Genomic DNA, 13,361 nt, shown 5'->3' with positions numbered 1-13,361 from the left:
TTTTAAAGCTAGTCTACATGTTCTGGCCTGGACTCCAAAATGAGATTCTGCATCAAAAACTTCACCCAGATGGGGGGCCTTTTCAGTAACCAGCTGTGACCAGTGGGACTGGTACAGAACCTATCAGAGCCAGAGTCTGTCCTTTAGCAAGGACAATGACAACAACAATGCCATCCACCAGTTCAGTCAAGAGTCACAAGATGGCCCCACCAAGCCCGTCCTGGGCAGGGGAACACACGGCAGTCCCCATGTTGGTGACCCAGGAACCATAGGCTGGTCTATGGAGAATGACTGTGCTTTCTGGGGGTTCAGATGGGTAGAGCCCGCAACCATAATATGGTGCCCAATATTGCTCTTTGTTTTTGCTGTTGTTTGTTTGTTTTGAGGACACCGGTGACACTGTGACAAGAAATTCCCATGCATCACCGGACCTTGCTGGTTTCATCTTGTGTCCCCCTAGCTGCTGAGCCACACTAACACCGGCACTTGTTGGTAGCGGTGCCGCTTTCAGAATAAGATGGGCTTTCAGAGATCGCGCCCATCCTCTGCAAAAGTTTCACTGAACAAAGCAAGTCCTGAGTGTCTTACAGATTTGGGAAAGCATCTGGAATAGCAGTAACAAGAGTCTGAAGAAAGGCATACTGTGTAGGTGGAAGAGAGCATGCCCCGAAGCCATACGATTGTCGACTAATTATCCCAGTGCTGGATAGGCTGCTGGCCAGGGAGGCCCCGTGGGATCCCCACATCAAATCGGCCATTGTGACTGCTATTGGTTGCATGCCAACGTTAGATGGTAAGTCCTTATTGTTGAAGACACTAGATACTTTTGTTGAAGAAAGCAAGCTAGAACCGAGCCGGGAAGTTCCCTCCTTGTTGGCTGGCTTTTACAGAGCTAGAAGACACTGTGCAGGTTATTAAGAGAAGTGTCACAACCTTACTCTGTTACAGACTCTATTTGGACTACATACCAGGCAAAAACATGCTCTCTGGTCTAATAGTGGACTGTATGTGTGTCTACATACATACATACATACATACATACATACATACATACATACATACATACACATACATACATACATACATACATACATTTTACAAACATGCCCCGTGGTACAATAATGGCATAGCTGTTCATGATGCATTTCTATAGGGTTTAAGGCCCATGCCACAGGGCAGAACTCGTATTTGGTAATGTAAATCCGGGCACAACTTGGTGGCTGTGGAGGTCACTGTCCCTAGAAGTAAGGTCACAAGGGATGTTCTGTTTAGCAGATGTGATACGCATAGATTATTGTTGCTGTCATTGCTGAGCGGGTCCCCCCTTCCCCCCATCCTGCTCCCCCCACGCCCGAGTGAAAAGACTTGGGTGGAGCTGCTCGAAAATTAGGCAGGAAACTACATCTTCCGTAGTCATCACCCTCGCCGGGCTGAGCCTTTTGATGATGCAAGTGTTTTGCTTTATTTATTTTGAGTCCTGTAAGTAACTCTAATTAAGTTGTTGGTTCACCATGACAGGCTCGGGTAAATTGCTTCTTTGGTTTGTTACCACCGTTCTTCCTTGAGTGAACATGTTTGTTCTTGTCTCCTTCTATGGACCCTGCAAAAAAGGAAGGGCTCTGTGCACTGCCGCATTACTACTCTCTGGCACACAGTAGGGCTGTCTGCTTTTGTGTTGTTGTTGTTTTGAGATCAGAGTTCAAATAGTCCAGGCTGGACTTGAACTCTTGATCTTCCTGCCTTTAGTTCCCAAGTGCTGGATTGCAGGACTGCATCACTACAGCTGGCTTTCCACATATTTGCCGAAAGGAGATGAAAGGAGTGGCCAGTCTCTGGTGAGAGACAGCTGACTCAGCCAGCAGAGACGAGAGACGTGTGTGTGCAACACACACATCTATAGTTCAGATCCCTGGTCCCCGGTCTTCTGCAAACCCAGCTGTGTCCCCATCCAACTTCCTCTTGATCTCGTGGGTCATTCCGGGACTGCTCTGGCACTGGTCTCTCTCTTTGCCACAGTGATCAAATCGGGTTTTTGTGAGGTGCCACTTAAGGTTCCAATACAAATTTCCTTATTTCCACTTACTGGACACATGTCAGGAGAAAGTCAGAAGAGGGCCCCTGCTTAAAAGAAACAGACTGCCCCACCTCCACTTGTCTAAGGCAAGGGACCTTGTCCTTTAATTAGAGAAACACTGGGTTCCTACCCAGCACTAACTTGTGGGATAACTCTGGGCAGCCTATGCCTGCCTGGAGCACAGCCTTGTCTCCTGGTGGGAGGGATGGTGCTGGATCACCAAGGCTCCCTCTATGTTTAACAGTACGCGGGAAAGTTTTGTCCACTGCGGGGTTGAAAGACAAGGGCTTTATTCGGTGGTGAAGGGCCACAGGCCTGAGACGTGGTTAGGACCATTACCATGTTGCATTCTGAGACCGTGGAATTCCCTGATGGGCAAGCTGCACAATATTTAGGTTGCTAAGCAGGCAGCTAGTTGCCAGGGGAGTTTGGTATTCTGGGAAGGAGGGAGGGTTGTGGGTGAGGGTTGGAGAGAACCTGGTATCCCACTCACAATGTGAACGGCCTGTCTTTGGCTGTCCCTCAGTCTGAAGCATGTCGACATTTGAGAAATGGCACTCACGTTTGCAGCCAGATAAGGGACAGTTTCTGAGGATCCCAGGAAAACAGAGCTTAGGGACCCTGCCGAGAAGGCCTTGGGGGTTTCAGGGCCCATCACCTTGTGTCTCTCTCTGCTTATAGACCCTCTCCCTGGTAACCTGAGGGCTGGCAGGCACTGAATAGCCGACCATACCATTCAAATTTCCAAGGGGGATGATGGGAGCCCCAGGCAGAGAGGCAGTTAAACCCGCTCCTGCTCTGACCAGTGTTTCCCCACAGAAGAGGGTTCCAAGGAGACAGGCTGGTGTGAGATAGGGCAAGGCCTCCCTCTCTTTCCACTCAGTTGCTACCTCTATGCTCCCTGTTGTCCCCTCCCCCAGACAGGCCAGGACTCTCCCAACAAAACCAGGCCCAGGAGGACAAGCAGGGGGAAAAGCCAGTCTGCTGCAGGCTCTGCCGGAACAACATAGGAAGGGTCACAGCCTGCTCACTTGGATCTCCTGGGACAGCTGAGCGACCTGGCCACTGAACATACAGTCCTCTGAGGGTAGGCCGTGAGGTCAATGCCGAGGGACTGTAGAAAAAACAAATGTATGGAGTGGGGAAGACCATTATTGGGAACTTGGGAGGCTGTGAAGGTGTGCTTGGATTCAGGGAGTCCTATTGCTCTGAGAAAAGAAACAAGGTCCAGTAAAGGGGTCCGACTGGCTAATCAAGGCCACACGTTCTCTGTGGGACTCAAAGGAAGTAAGAGAGATTGTAGAGAGATGCTTTCAGAGGAGGGGGGCTCCTTATTTGGGCTTCAGAAGAACTTCCTCTGGAACCAGTGGTTCTTGCTGGTGGTGGTAGCTGGGATTCTGGGAGGCAGCTGGGCTTGCCTCAAGCTCTCCAGTGTGACAGACTGCCACTAGAGCGTCTCAGGTCTCCTTGCAGAAGTGGCCCTGGGGCCTGTAGCCCTACAGCTTCTCTGGGTTCTGAGCTAGTAGGATGCAGACCTTAGCTGGGGACTTCCTTTTCCTTACTGGAGCCAAGTGTTGAGAGCCAAGGGGGCAGCTACTTTCTCTTCACTGGGGAAAGCAGTGGGCATACCCCATCCCTGCTCCAGCTCAGATGCCAGGAAGGGCTGATCCATGGATACTGTCCACTCAGAGAGCTTTCCAGGCTCAAGGCCTGGAGGGTGGAGGCCCTCAGCAGTTAGACAAGCATCAGAATTTCCAGCCTGGAGCAGCTGCAAGGGCTGGGAGGGGTTGGGACAAGGGCTGGGTGGCAGGTGGGTGGGAAGCACTGGATGCCCTCAGTCAGCTGTACCCAGGAGCCAGGACTTAGGTCCCGGAGTTGCTGGTGAGTGCCCAGGTGGGACAAGGGCTCTAGTGGCTAACGGGGCTGGGTGGCCATGCTCCCTAACTTCCCATAGCAGCAGGCAGGGCCTTGTTGTGACAGAGCTTCTCCTGGGGCCTGGATTTGGTGCTAGGACTTGAGGGAGATGCAGAGTAAACTATCTGAAAGGGGAAGCTGTTCCCCTACCTCGGGTCCAGTATATGAAAATTCATTTCAAAACTTTTGGAATCAAGGTTATCTGGCATTTTGTAATACCTGTTTCTTCTCTGTGCTTGTGTTGGATTGGTTGCCAACGTAACAGCAGGGCTCCACTTCTGTCCAATCATTATGGCTTTTACTCCCAGGTGTGTCTGAGTGACTCAGAGAGGGTTGAAGGCCAGAAGGGGGCAGGTGGGGCCAGGAGTTGGGACACCTGGTCTTGTCTTTTGCTTGTCCATGTGGCTTGGGTTTGGTCTCTTATGGTGGGCTTCAGTTCCCTGGAGCAAGCTACACTGCATGAGGAAGTAGCAACAGAAGTACCCTTGGGTCCAAGCAGGTGAAGCAGGTATGAGGTGGGCCTGGGGGAGTGTGGCCAGCCAGGGCCAGTGCCCTATGTAAAGGGGGATATCAGAGAAGCCAATAATGAAGCTGACATGTCAAGAGAAGCCAGGCATGCAGATATCTGGAAATATGTCTGTCTGTAAGTCCATCCATTTGTCTGTCTATCCATCCATCCACCTATTTCTGAGTCTCACATAGCATCAATCCATCCATCCATCCATCCATCCATCCATCCATCCATCCATCCATCCATCCATCCATCCATCCATCCATCCATCCTTGATCCTTGAGTCTCACGTAGCTCAGGCTGGTCTCAAATGCAACCAAAGCTTGCCTTGAATTCCTATCCCCTTCTGCCCCTGAGTGCTGAGACTACTGGCTCAAACCAATATACCTGGTCTGGAAATCTCATTTGGAACCTTAGGCTACTGCTAGGGGCACTGCCAGCCCAGCGCCTCACACTCTGACTTGTGCCTGATTCATTAAGTGGCTTGCTGACTCTTAGGGCTTTTAGGTTTAAGACTGGATGATGGTAATTGCTGAGAACAGATTATAAAATGCCAGAAAGTTTTCTATATCCCATATACTTCACAGCAGAGGGGCAGGGGACAGCAGAAGGGAGCCCCAGGTACAGACCCAGCCTTATCACCAATCAGACATATATGATGCCTCACTATGCTAACCTGTGACATGCTATCAAGGAAGCATGACTAACTGCTCAGCCCCCATTGGCTTGCTCCAGGTAAGTTTCACTTGTCCCTGTCTGGGATGCAGCTGCTCTGATCTGATTCTCTGTCCTGCCCTTGTAGGCACCATGAACACAGAGGGCCCCAGCCTCCCCAGCTCTCCAACCTTCCTAACAACTCCTGCCACTTCTTGGATTTCCACCCAGGCTGCCGACCCTGTGCCGATTCTTATTGCCCTGGCCTGCATTTTTCTACTACTGGCCTCTTGTCTGCTCTTCATGATGCTGTGTAAGCCAACTGCCCTGGACCCTGGCCGCCAAGGGGCCCGGGAATGCATGCCGCATCACCCAGGGAGCCCCAGTGAGCCCAGACTCCGGCTCTGGAAGCGCCTGGGCTCCCTGCGACGCTCTCTGCACAGCTTCCGACGAGGCAGGCCTACTATCCAGCAATGTCCTCTGCCGGGTCTTGATGAACACCGAGGTGACTATGACTGGACTGAAGCCACCAAGATGTGACACAGTGCCCATCCACACACAGGCTCACCTAAGACCATCCTGCCTCTGATGGGACCTGGCAGCACAGGCTATAGAACAAGTGGTACAGATACTCTGCACCCCTAAAGCACCTCAGTATTTTCCTGTGTGTTTAGTCTATGTCCTTTCCTAGAAGACTCTGAAGGCTCCTGATTTTGTTTGTTGACAGACCTTTGAATCAAAAGAGGAATACCTAAAGGTCTCTAGACCTTGGTCTGGGGCTTTGAGGTATAACTTAGGGCACCAGAACACCCTTTTTGAAGGTAGGCATCTACTAATTCTAGGAATAGCACCCTTTGGTCTACCAGAAGTCTTGTTCATTTTCTGAAGGTCCAGCTTAAACAAGTCACTAAAAGGTCCAGATAGCTCAGCTAAGTGGCATGCTTGCATACCTGCATCTGAGATAACCCAGGGAAAGGAACCCAGCATCTCTTTCTTGACCTTCCTGCCTGTTCTGGCAGGTTTTGTTCATTGTCAACTAGGGCACTGGTAAGGATCATATCACGAGCATCTTTTGTGGCACCTGTCAGGACAGCTTGGGAAGACCTGAAGATGGACTAAGATGTTTTCTGTATGCTGAGTGTGGACATTCACACTTATAATCCCAGCATGCAACGGGCTGAGGTAGGAGGATTGTCTAGGGCAGCCTGAGCTAAACATGAAATCACAACTCAAATAAAATCAAAACAAATTGGACCAACAAAACTTGGGCTGTGTTGTCTAAGGCTAGGTGAAGGCTGTGTCACTGTGGTAGGAGTCTGGCCATTGTTAGCACCAGAGGTGATGTTGCTCTTGTGTCTCCTCTGTATGGGGGAGGCCAGCAGCATATACCACCGCCATCTTGCCTGTCTTCTTTCCTATAAGCCAGGAGCAGCAGGGAGCCAGATCTTGTCCCAGCACTCACTGGGCCCCACTCACCAAGGCAGCAGGTATCAGGTGTGAGCCTGACCCACACTGATTTCCCAGCGTCCCCTGTGGCAGCCCTAAAGGAAGGTGGCTCTCCAAGCATGCTATGCAGGTAAGGTCACTGTGCCTTGCTCCTGCATCTTTGTGACCTCAGAGAGGGAGGGGGCATCTTTATAGAGCACTTCTAAGGCCTGGGAAGAAGTGTCCTGAGACCCTGAACATCTGAGAAGCGAGGAGATTGGGGGAACCCTGTGACACTCAGGAACTCCAGGATGTGGACCCAAGTCTTACACACATAGAAATCAACATTTCAGGGCAGGGAAGAAAACCAGCTTCCTCCACAAACCATCTTTGAACAACCCTCCCCCCCATTTCTTCAAGTCCCTGAACCACCTTAGGCTAAAATGTAGGAATGAGACTCCCTCATGACCAGCTATGATGCTCTTATTTTCGGTGAGCTACAATTTCTGGGGAGCCTATCAGTGAGCTGAGGGCGGCAGGTACTAAGCAAGGGTGGGGCCCTACTATTCCATGGTGGTGGTGGGACTGTAATTCTTTCTTAGCTAAGGCCAGAGGAAGAGACCCATTTCCCCCCTCCCTCTGGGGCCAGATGCTGGACTTGTGCCTGCCTGTCCTTCCTGTACTCTATTGAAAGTCACTTTCTGAGCCTCTCCTGACAATTCACAGTGCCCACATGGGGAGGGAGGCACACGCTACTTCCTACTCTTCCCATTCTTTCCCTTCTGAGCTAGGAAACAGGCCATAGCGGCAGGCCCATCTTTGCTGAGTTGGCTCACCCTGGGAATGAGTTGAAACAGTGAGTGAAACAGACCACTCATCATTCCCCTCCCAGCAACGGAGAGCCTCCCCTCCCCCCTCCCCCTCCGTGTGTGTGTGTGTGTGTGTGTGTGTGTGTGTGTGTGTGTGTGTGTATGTATGTGTGTGTGTGTTCTTCATTTTTGTTTCCAGGGTCCTTCTCCCTCTGGGCCTTTTAGCTGTGTCTCCTACACTGCACCAAGAAGCCCTTTCTTCCGCCTGCTTTCTTCCAAGAGGGGAACCTGGCCAAGAAGCCGTGAAAGCCGCACTGTTCTGGCCTTGCTGAGCCCTGGCTCTCTCTCCTTGATTCTTTTCCAGGAAAGAGTTACTTCTCTCTCTCCCACTGCTTTGAAAGGCTCTGGGGGAGAGCAAGGTGAGCCAGGGCCCTGTCCTCAGCTAACACAGACTAGGGCCCACTCTTCCCAGGAGGGAGGAGGGACCATTTTTCTTGAAGTGCAAGCCACTTCCAGCCCACCCTGGACCCCTGCTGTCCACACCCCTTGCTGCATGAGGTTATTGAGTCTATGCCCTAAGGGCTGAGCAGAGCCCTGCCTGGCTCTAGCCACCTACCTGCACAATGCTGTGGCCCTCTGGGATGTCTTCTGGGACACTGGCCTCGTAGCTGCTTTGCAGAAAGATGGGCCGGTTGTCATTCACATCCAGAACTGTAACAAACACGGTGGCCGTACCTGTGCGACGCTTCCCCACCGGGCCATTGTCTGAGGGAGGTGAAGGAGAACAGGCATTAGAAGCTATGTACCCTAGGCCGACGGCCAGAGTTATGTTGTCCTACACCAGCCTCAAGAGATGGTGGCTCATTGTCCTTTCGGATCATCAACAACACTAATGATGTCCCAGGGCTGACATGATGTCCCAGGCTCATTCAGTCCTCACAACAACCTAGGGAAGCAGGGGGGACATTCTCCTTCCCAGCGCACAGCCAAACTAACCAAGGCACTGAAGAAGTCAGGGCGAGTGGCCGATTCTTCAGAGCCTGCGCACATCATTCATTTCAATAAAAGGGGCCTTTGGAGACATAATTAAGTTGGAGATCTTGAAGGGAGGTCAGTCCCCTATCCTTTCAGCCCGTGATTAGGCGAATTAAAAGACACTGTGCTCTGATCACAGTGCATGCCTGTAGCTCCACATGGGAAGCCAAGGCAGGAGGATTATTAGAGAGACCAGTTACTTGAGTGCTGTCTCAAAAAAACAACCACCAACAAAGAGAAGGTCTGGTGAGGTGGGGCCATGAGCTGCCAGACATGAAGGAGCAAGGAAGGGTTCTTCAGAGGGACCGTGGCTCTGCCAACACCTAGAGCAGGACAGAGCCAGGTGTGCACAGCTGAGCTGGGAGGGGCAGTGGGTATATCTTGGTTCAGGAGGTGGCTCTTTTATGCCACCAAAGTTGCCTTAATTTGTCCCAGCAAGCCGGGGACCCACATAGACGATGAGGTAGAACGTAGCCTGCTGTCAGAGCCAGGATGCTGTGAGAACTGAGGGATAAGAATGAGACACCTGTGTCAGCCACCTCAAAGGCAGGCGTTTGCTGCTCCAGTCTCAGATGGTGGGCAAAATGTGAGCCCGGGGACACTTGGTGTCTCTTGTCTCAAGAGACTGAACATCTGAAATTCAGAATAAAGGCTTTAAAAAACGTTCTCCACTAAGTATCACTGGGCTGGCCAGTTCAGCATGCCTCCAAGATGGCCCCTTTTCTAGGCCACTAAAGATTCATACGTTTTGATACTTGGTCATAGGAAGTGATGCTATTAAGAGGTGTGGCCTTATTAGAGTGGGTGTAGCCTTGGAGGAAGTGCATCACTGTGTGTATGTGTGGGAGAGGGGTTTTGAGGTCTCCTATGCTCAATCAATGCCCCGTGGAATCCAGTCTCCTCCTGGCTGCCTTCAGATGAAGATGTAGAACCCTCAGCTCCTCCAGCACCATGCCTGCACAGATGCTGCCATGCTTCCACCTTGATGATAACGAACTGAACCTCTGAACCTGTGAGCCAGCCCCAGTTAAATGTTGTCCTTTATGAGTGTTGCTTTGGTCATGGTGTCTCTTCACAGCAATAAAACCCTAACTAACCTGAGGATGCTGAGCTGGGAGACCTTCATAAAGGATGGGACCAAAGCCCTCTGCTGGCTCTCACTGGGTGATAGCCCCTCAAAAGGCAGTGTCTTCCCAGGCTGTGCTCGGGATGGGCAGAGAGCAGAGCAGGACAGAGTCAGCCATGGTCCAGCATGGCTGAGTGGGAGGGGCAGTGGGTTGGATGGGCATCATAGCGAATTCCTTACCCACCAATCATCACCAACACCTGAGAGGGGGCTCCTAGGAGAAGAAGGAGCCATTGGGGGTGGGAACAGGGAGGATGTTGAACTGAGGTGGCTGTTAAGAATGGTCACCGTGGTCCAGAGAATGATACAATCAACACCCAGGGTCAGAGCAACCAAAAGCAGGAAGACCAAAGGGTCCAACGGTGTCCCCCAGCCCTGACTGTCACTGACTGTTTTTTAATTTTTGATATGTGAATAAAGGGTCTCATGTAGCCCAGGCTGGACCCAAACTTGCTGTGAAGCTGGGAATGTTCTTAGACTCTTGCTCTTTCCATCCCTGTCTCCCCAGCGTTAGGACCATAAATATGTGCCCTCACACATGGATGTGTGATATTCATGTCTCCCTCCCTGGTTTGCTTTCTAGCCTAGTGGCCACGAGTCTACTTACTGACCTGCACGTGGCTTTACCCTTTCGCAGTTGGGAGTGCATGATGGTAGCCACCCACCTTCAGAGCCCTGTGAGTGTGGTGGGCCTCTCTTCACTGGCCTCAGGGCAGTGGTTTGACGCTAAGCCTAGCTCAATATGAACTCTGGCTGGGATAGGCAGGTTGTATGCAGGGCAGCTAGTACTCACCTATGGCCTCCAGCACCAGTGTGTACGCAGCTGTGGTCTCACGGTCCAGGCCGACCACAGTTCTTACCACGGCATCACGGTAGCCCACACTAAACTTCCCGTCCACATTTCCCGCTGCGGGTAGAAGGGAAGGAAGGCAGGTTGTTCAGTAGAGCTCTACAAAGAGACGCATCACGGCTCTCCTCCTAAGTGGAAGCCTGTGTAGGGTCCCTCAGAGGAAGATGCTCTTGTAAGTGGAGGGTGAAGCTTGTATGAGCACCTACTGTGTACCAGGTACTCCAATTATGGACCAGTTCATTTAACCTCCATTTGATCAGAGGCTCTGCGCCCTGTCCTGGGCTCCTTCTGTATATTGACTCTGGAGTGTGGGTCCTGCCTGTATGATCCTAGCATCTCTCTCAGAGGAGAATGAGCAGCCAACTTTGGTAAGGGACGTTTTACATGTGGCTAAGGACTGACTAGGGTAGAGGGTGTGAATTTCCCAGGAACCTCATCTTTGGGGATTGTGAGGGGCAAAAGGACTACAGATCTCTGAGTGGAAATTCATGGAGGACTGGAATGGAGTAGAGGGGCACATGGATGGGAGACAGGTGGGCTGGGTGTCCCTGGATGGCGGTCCCCTTGCTGGGTGGGGATGGACCAGAGAGAGAGAAATGCCTCCCGGGTACACAGGTTGTAGTACAGCACTCTGGACAGCAGAGGGAGCCACCGTACTGTGCTTAGAACAATTGAGGCAGTTCAATAGGTTACAGAGATTAACCATCTAGAAGGGCTCAAGGCAGGTGAGCAGGAACCATCCCCTTTCAGGTGCTCTTTATAGGGTTTGTCCCCGAGGGAAAAACCCAGAAGTCACCTCCCAGGCTCCTCACAGTCTAATGTATCTTTCGCAAGAGACAGAACCCAGGAGGAAATAAAGCACAGTTAGTGTTAAGCAGCAGAAGCTCTAAGCTGATGTCATGTGGGCGTCTCAGTGGCTTCCTGGGATGGTCTTTGGGCTAGGAGGTGGGTGTGAAGAGGAAAGGAGGGGAGAGTCTGGGGAGGAGAGCCTGAGGCTGAACAGCCACGAGGGACAGAGTGAGTGTGAGCCTGGGAACCCTTGCTGTTGGGGAGAGGTGTGGCGGGGTAGGGGGGTAGGGGAGTGGGAGTGGAGGAGTGGGGATGAGGGGGTAGGGGATGGAGTGGAGGGGTGGTAGGATAGAGGGAGTAGGGGAGTGAAGGGGTGGGAGAATGGGGGGTGGGAAAGTGAGGGGGTAGGGGAGTGGAGGGGTGGGAGAATGGAGGGGTGGGAAAGTGAGGGGGTAGGGGAATGGAGGGGTGGGAGAATGGGGGGTGGGAAAGTGAGGGGGGGGTAGGGAGTGGAGGGGTGGGAAGATGGGGGGTGGGGAGGTGAGGGGGTAGGAGGTGGGATGGGAGTGGGGTAGGGAGGGGAGGGGGTTAGGGTGTAGTCTGCGTATGTGCACCGGTATGCATGTGTAGCTGCCGTATGTATGAGACAGGGCTCCAGATGGCTCATAAGCAGAAAGAAGGTGGTTATGGGAGCCGAGGGATGTGTGTTCTAGTGCCTGTCAGGTGGGTCAGGCGTCGAAGAAAGCAGAAAACAGGTTATAGCTCATGAGATGACAACCACATGTTTGCCATTTCCCACGGGGTCCTACCACCATGGCGGGTTCATTTTCTCCAGAGAGCCAGGACAGGGCCTTGTCAGCTTTAGCTACAACTCTGTCGAACATGTTCCAACCAACACTAATCCATTTAGGGGGTTCGAACCATCTGCCTCTCAGACAATAGGAGTTTCCAGAAACCACATTCCTGCAGTGACTACCTTCTGAAGTAGGGTGAAGGGGCACCCCAGTCTGTCCCCTCTGCCTGTCTCTGGTACACCTCCAGCCTCGAAGCTCCCTGGGAACCAGGAGCAAGCCCTTGGGGAGGCAAGGAGGCCGATGCCCCCCTTCCAAGCCTGGTCTGGTCCAGGTCCCTGTCAGGCAGTACCTGTGATGAAGTAGCTAAGCTCCGCATTGAGGCCCACGTCATTGTCTGTGCAGTTCAGCCAGACCACACGGAACTCACGGGGAACGTCCTCAGACACGGACACGTTGTACACGGCAGGGAAGAAGGTGGGTGTCTCATCGTTCACATCCAACACTGAAAATTGAAGGGACATGCTGGCCTAAGGTCGGTCTACCTCTGGGGCCACACTGCAAGGGTTCCCAAGGGGATCGTAGGCTCCGGGTGGCCTAGGTGTCAGTACTGTCTGGTTATGAATCCAGGAGGCCCGTACGGTGGCTGAGTCATCCAGGTTCAAGATGACCAGAGCTAGAAACTCCCTCCCCCCCCCCCCCCCGACACACACTAAGTCCTTGATTGTCAGATGTAGAGAAGCAAAAAGCATCCCCACGCCCCGATGCCCTTAACAAAACAACAGCCGCACTGTGGTTTTCTCACACGGTCCACAGCCACGCCCACCCCCGTGGCATCGTTCTGAGGTGGCATTATCAGACACACTGTCGATGGGAGAAGCCCAGGGCGTCCGTAATCTAGTGACACAGTGGAGGGGCCGTGGTCTTGGGGGAGCTCTGTCATCATTTGCAAGAGCGATCTTGGGGATCCCAGGAAGCTGGCTCGGAAGTTTATCCTCTCTAAAAACTTAATTTCCCCTAAATATTTATGTGCCCAGCCTTTCCCAGCAGACCCCTCATCCTTGGGTAACCCTTACAAGTGAGGCAGCCTCTCCGACTCTCTGTGGTGTCACTGGGAGAGGTGGCAGGCCATTGTTACTATCTCTGGTTTTTGCTGAGCTTGGGAGAGGTTCTTTGTGGGTCCTCTCTGAAGAAGAGGCACACCTCCTACTTATTATTTGGTGAAGAAGTGGGTCCCCAAACTCACTCCTGGCATCTGCAAGGGAGTCTTGTATCCGCAGGAGAGAGAACAGCTGGCTCCGAGACCCTCGTTATCCCAGGTCTCAACTGAGAAGGACCAGGCTGTGTGTCTGTGTTAGGCTCACCTATTTCATGCATCCTCGG

General features: G+C 52.3%; 2 protein-coding genes across 3 annotated transcripts in view; one reads left to right on the top strand and one right to left on the bottom strand.

Moving 5' to 3' along the window:
* CDH23 (cadherin related 23) overlaps nt 1-13,361 on the bottom strand; it is a gene marked incomplete at its 5' end in the record, with an annotated part of 329,115 nt that overhangs the window by 89,083 nt on the left and 226,671 nt on the right. For both annotated transcript variants that reach the window (XM_080938106.1, XM_080938107.1), the window contains 3 exons: nt 8,004-8,152; nt 10,342-10,455; nt 12,331-12,483. In XM_080938106.1, coding sequence (XP_080794232.1) covers nt 8,004-8,152; nt 10,342-10,455; nt 12,331-12,483 — 416 coding nt within the window. The remainder of the gene's footprint in view (nt 1-8,003; nt 8,153-10,341; nt 10,456-12,330; nt 12,484-13,361) is intronic.
* LOC308436886 (uncharacterized protein C10orf105) lies at nt 5,307-5,693 on the top strand (the record flags this gene model as incomplete). Its single annotated transcript, XM_080937891.1, has 1 exon — nt 5,307-5,693. One exon carries the CDS (start codon nt 5,307-5,309, stop codon nt 5,691-5,693), a length of 387 nt encoding a protein of 128 aa, XP_080794017.1.

The sequence above is a fragment of the Micromys minutus genome (genome assembly GCF_963924665.1).
Source record: "Micromys minutus genome assembly, chromosome: 25".
Lineage (NCBI taxonomy): Eukaryota > Metazoa > Chordata > Mammalia > Rodentia > Muridae > Micromys > Micromys minutus.
This window is presented reverse-complemented; position numbering and strand designations above follow the sequence as displayed.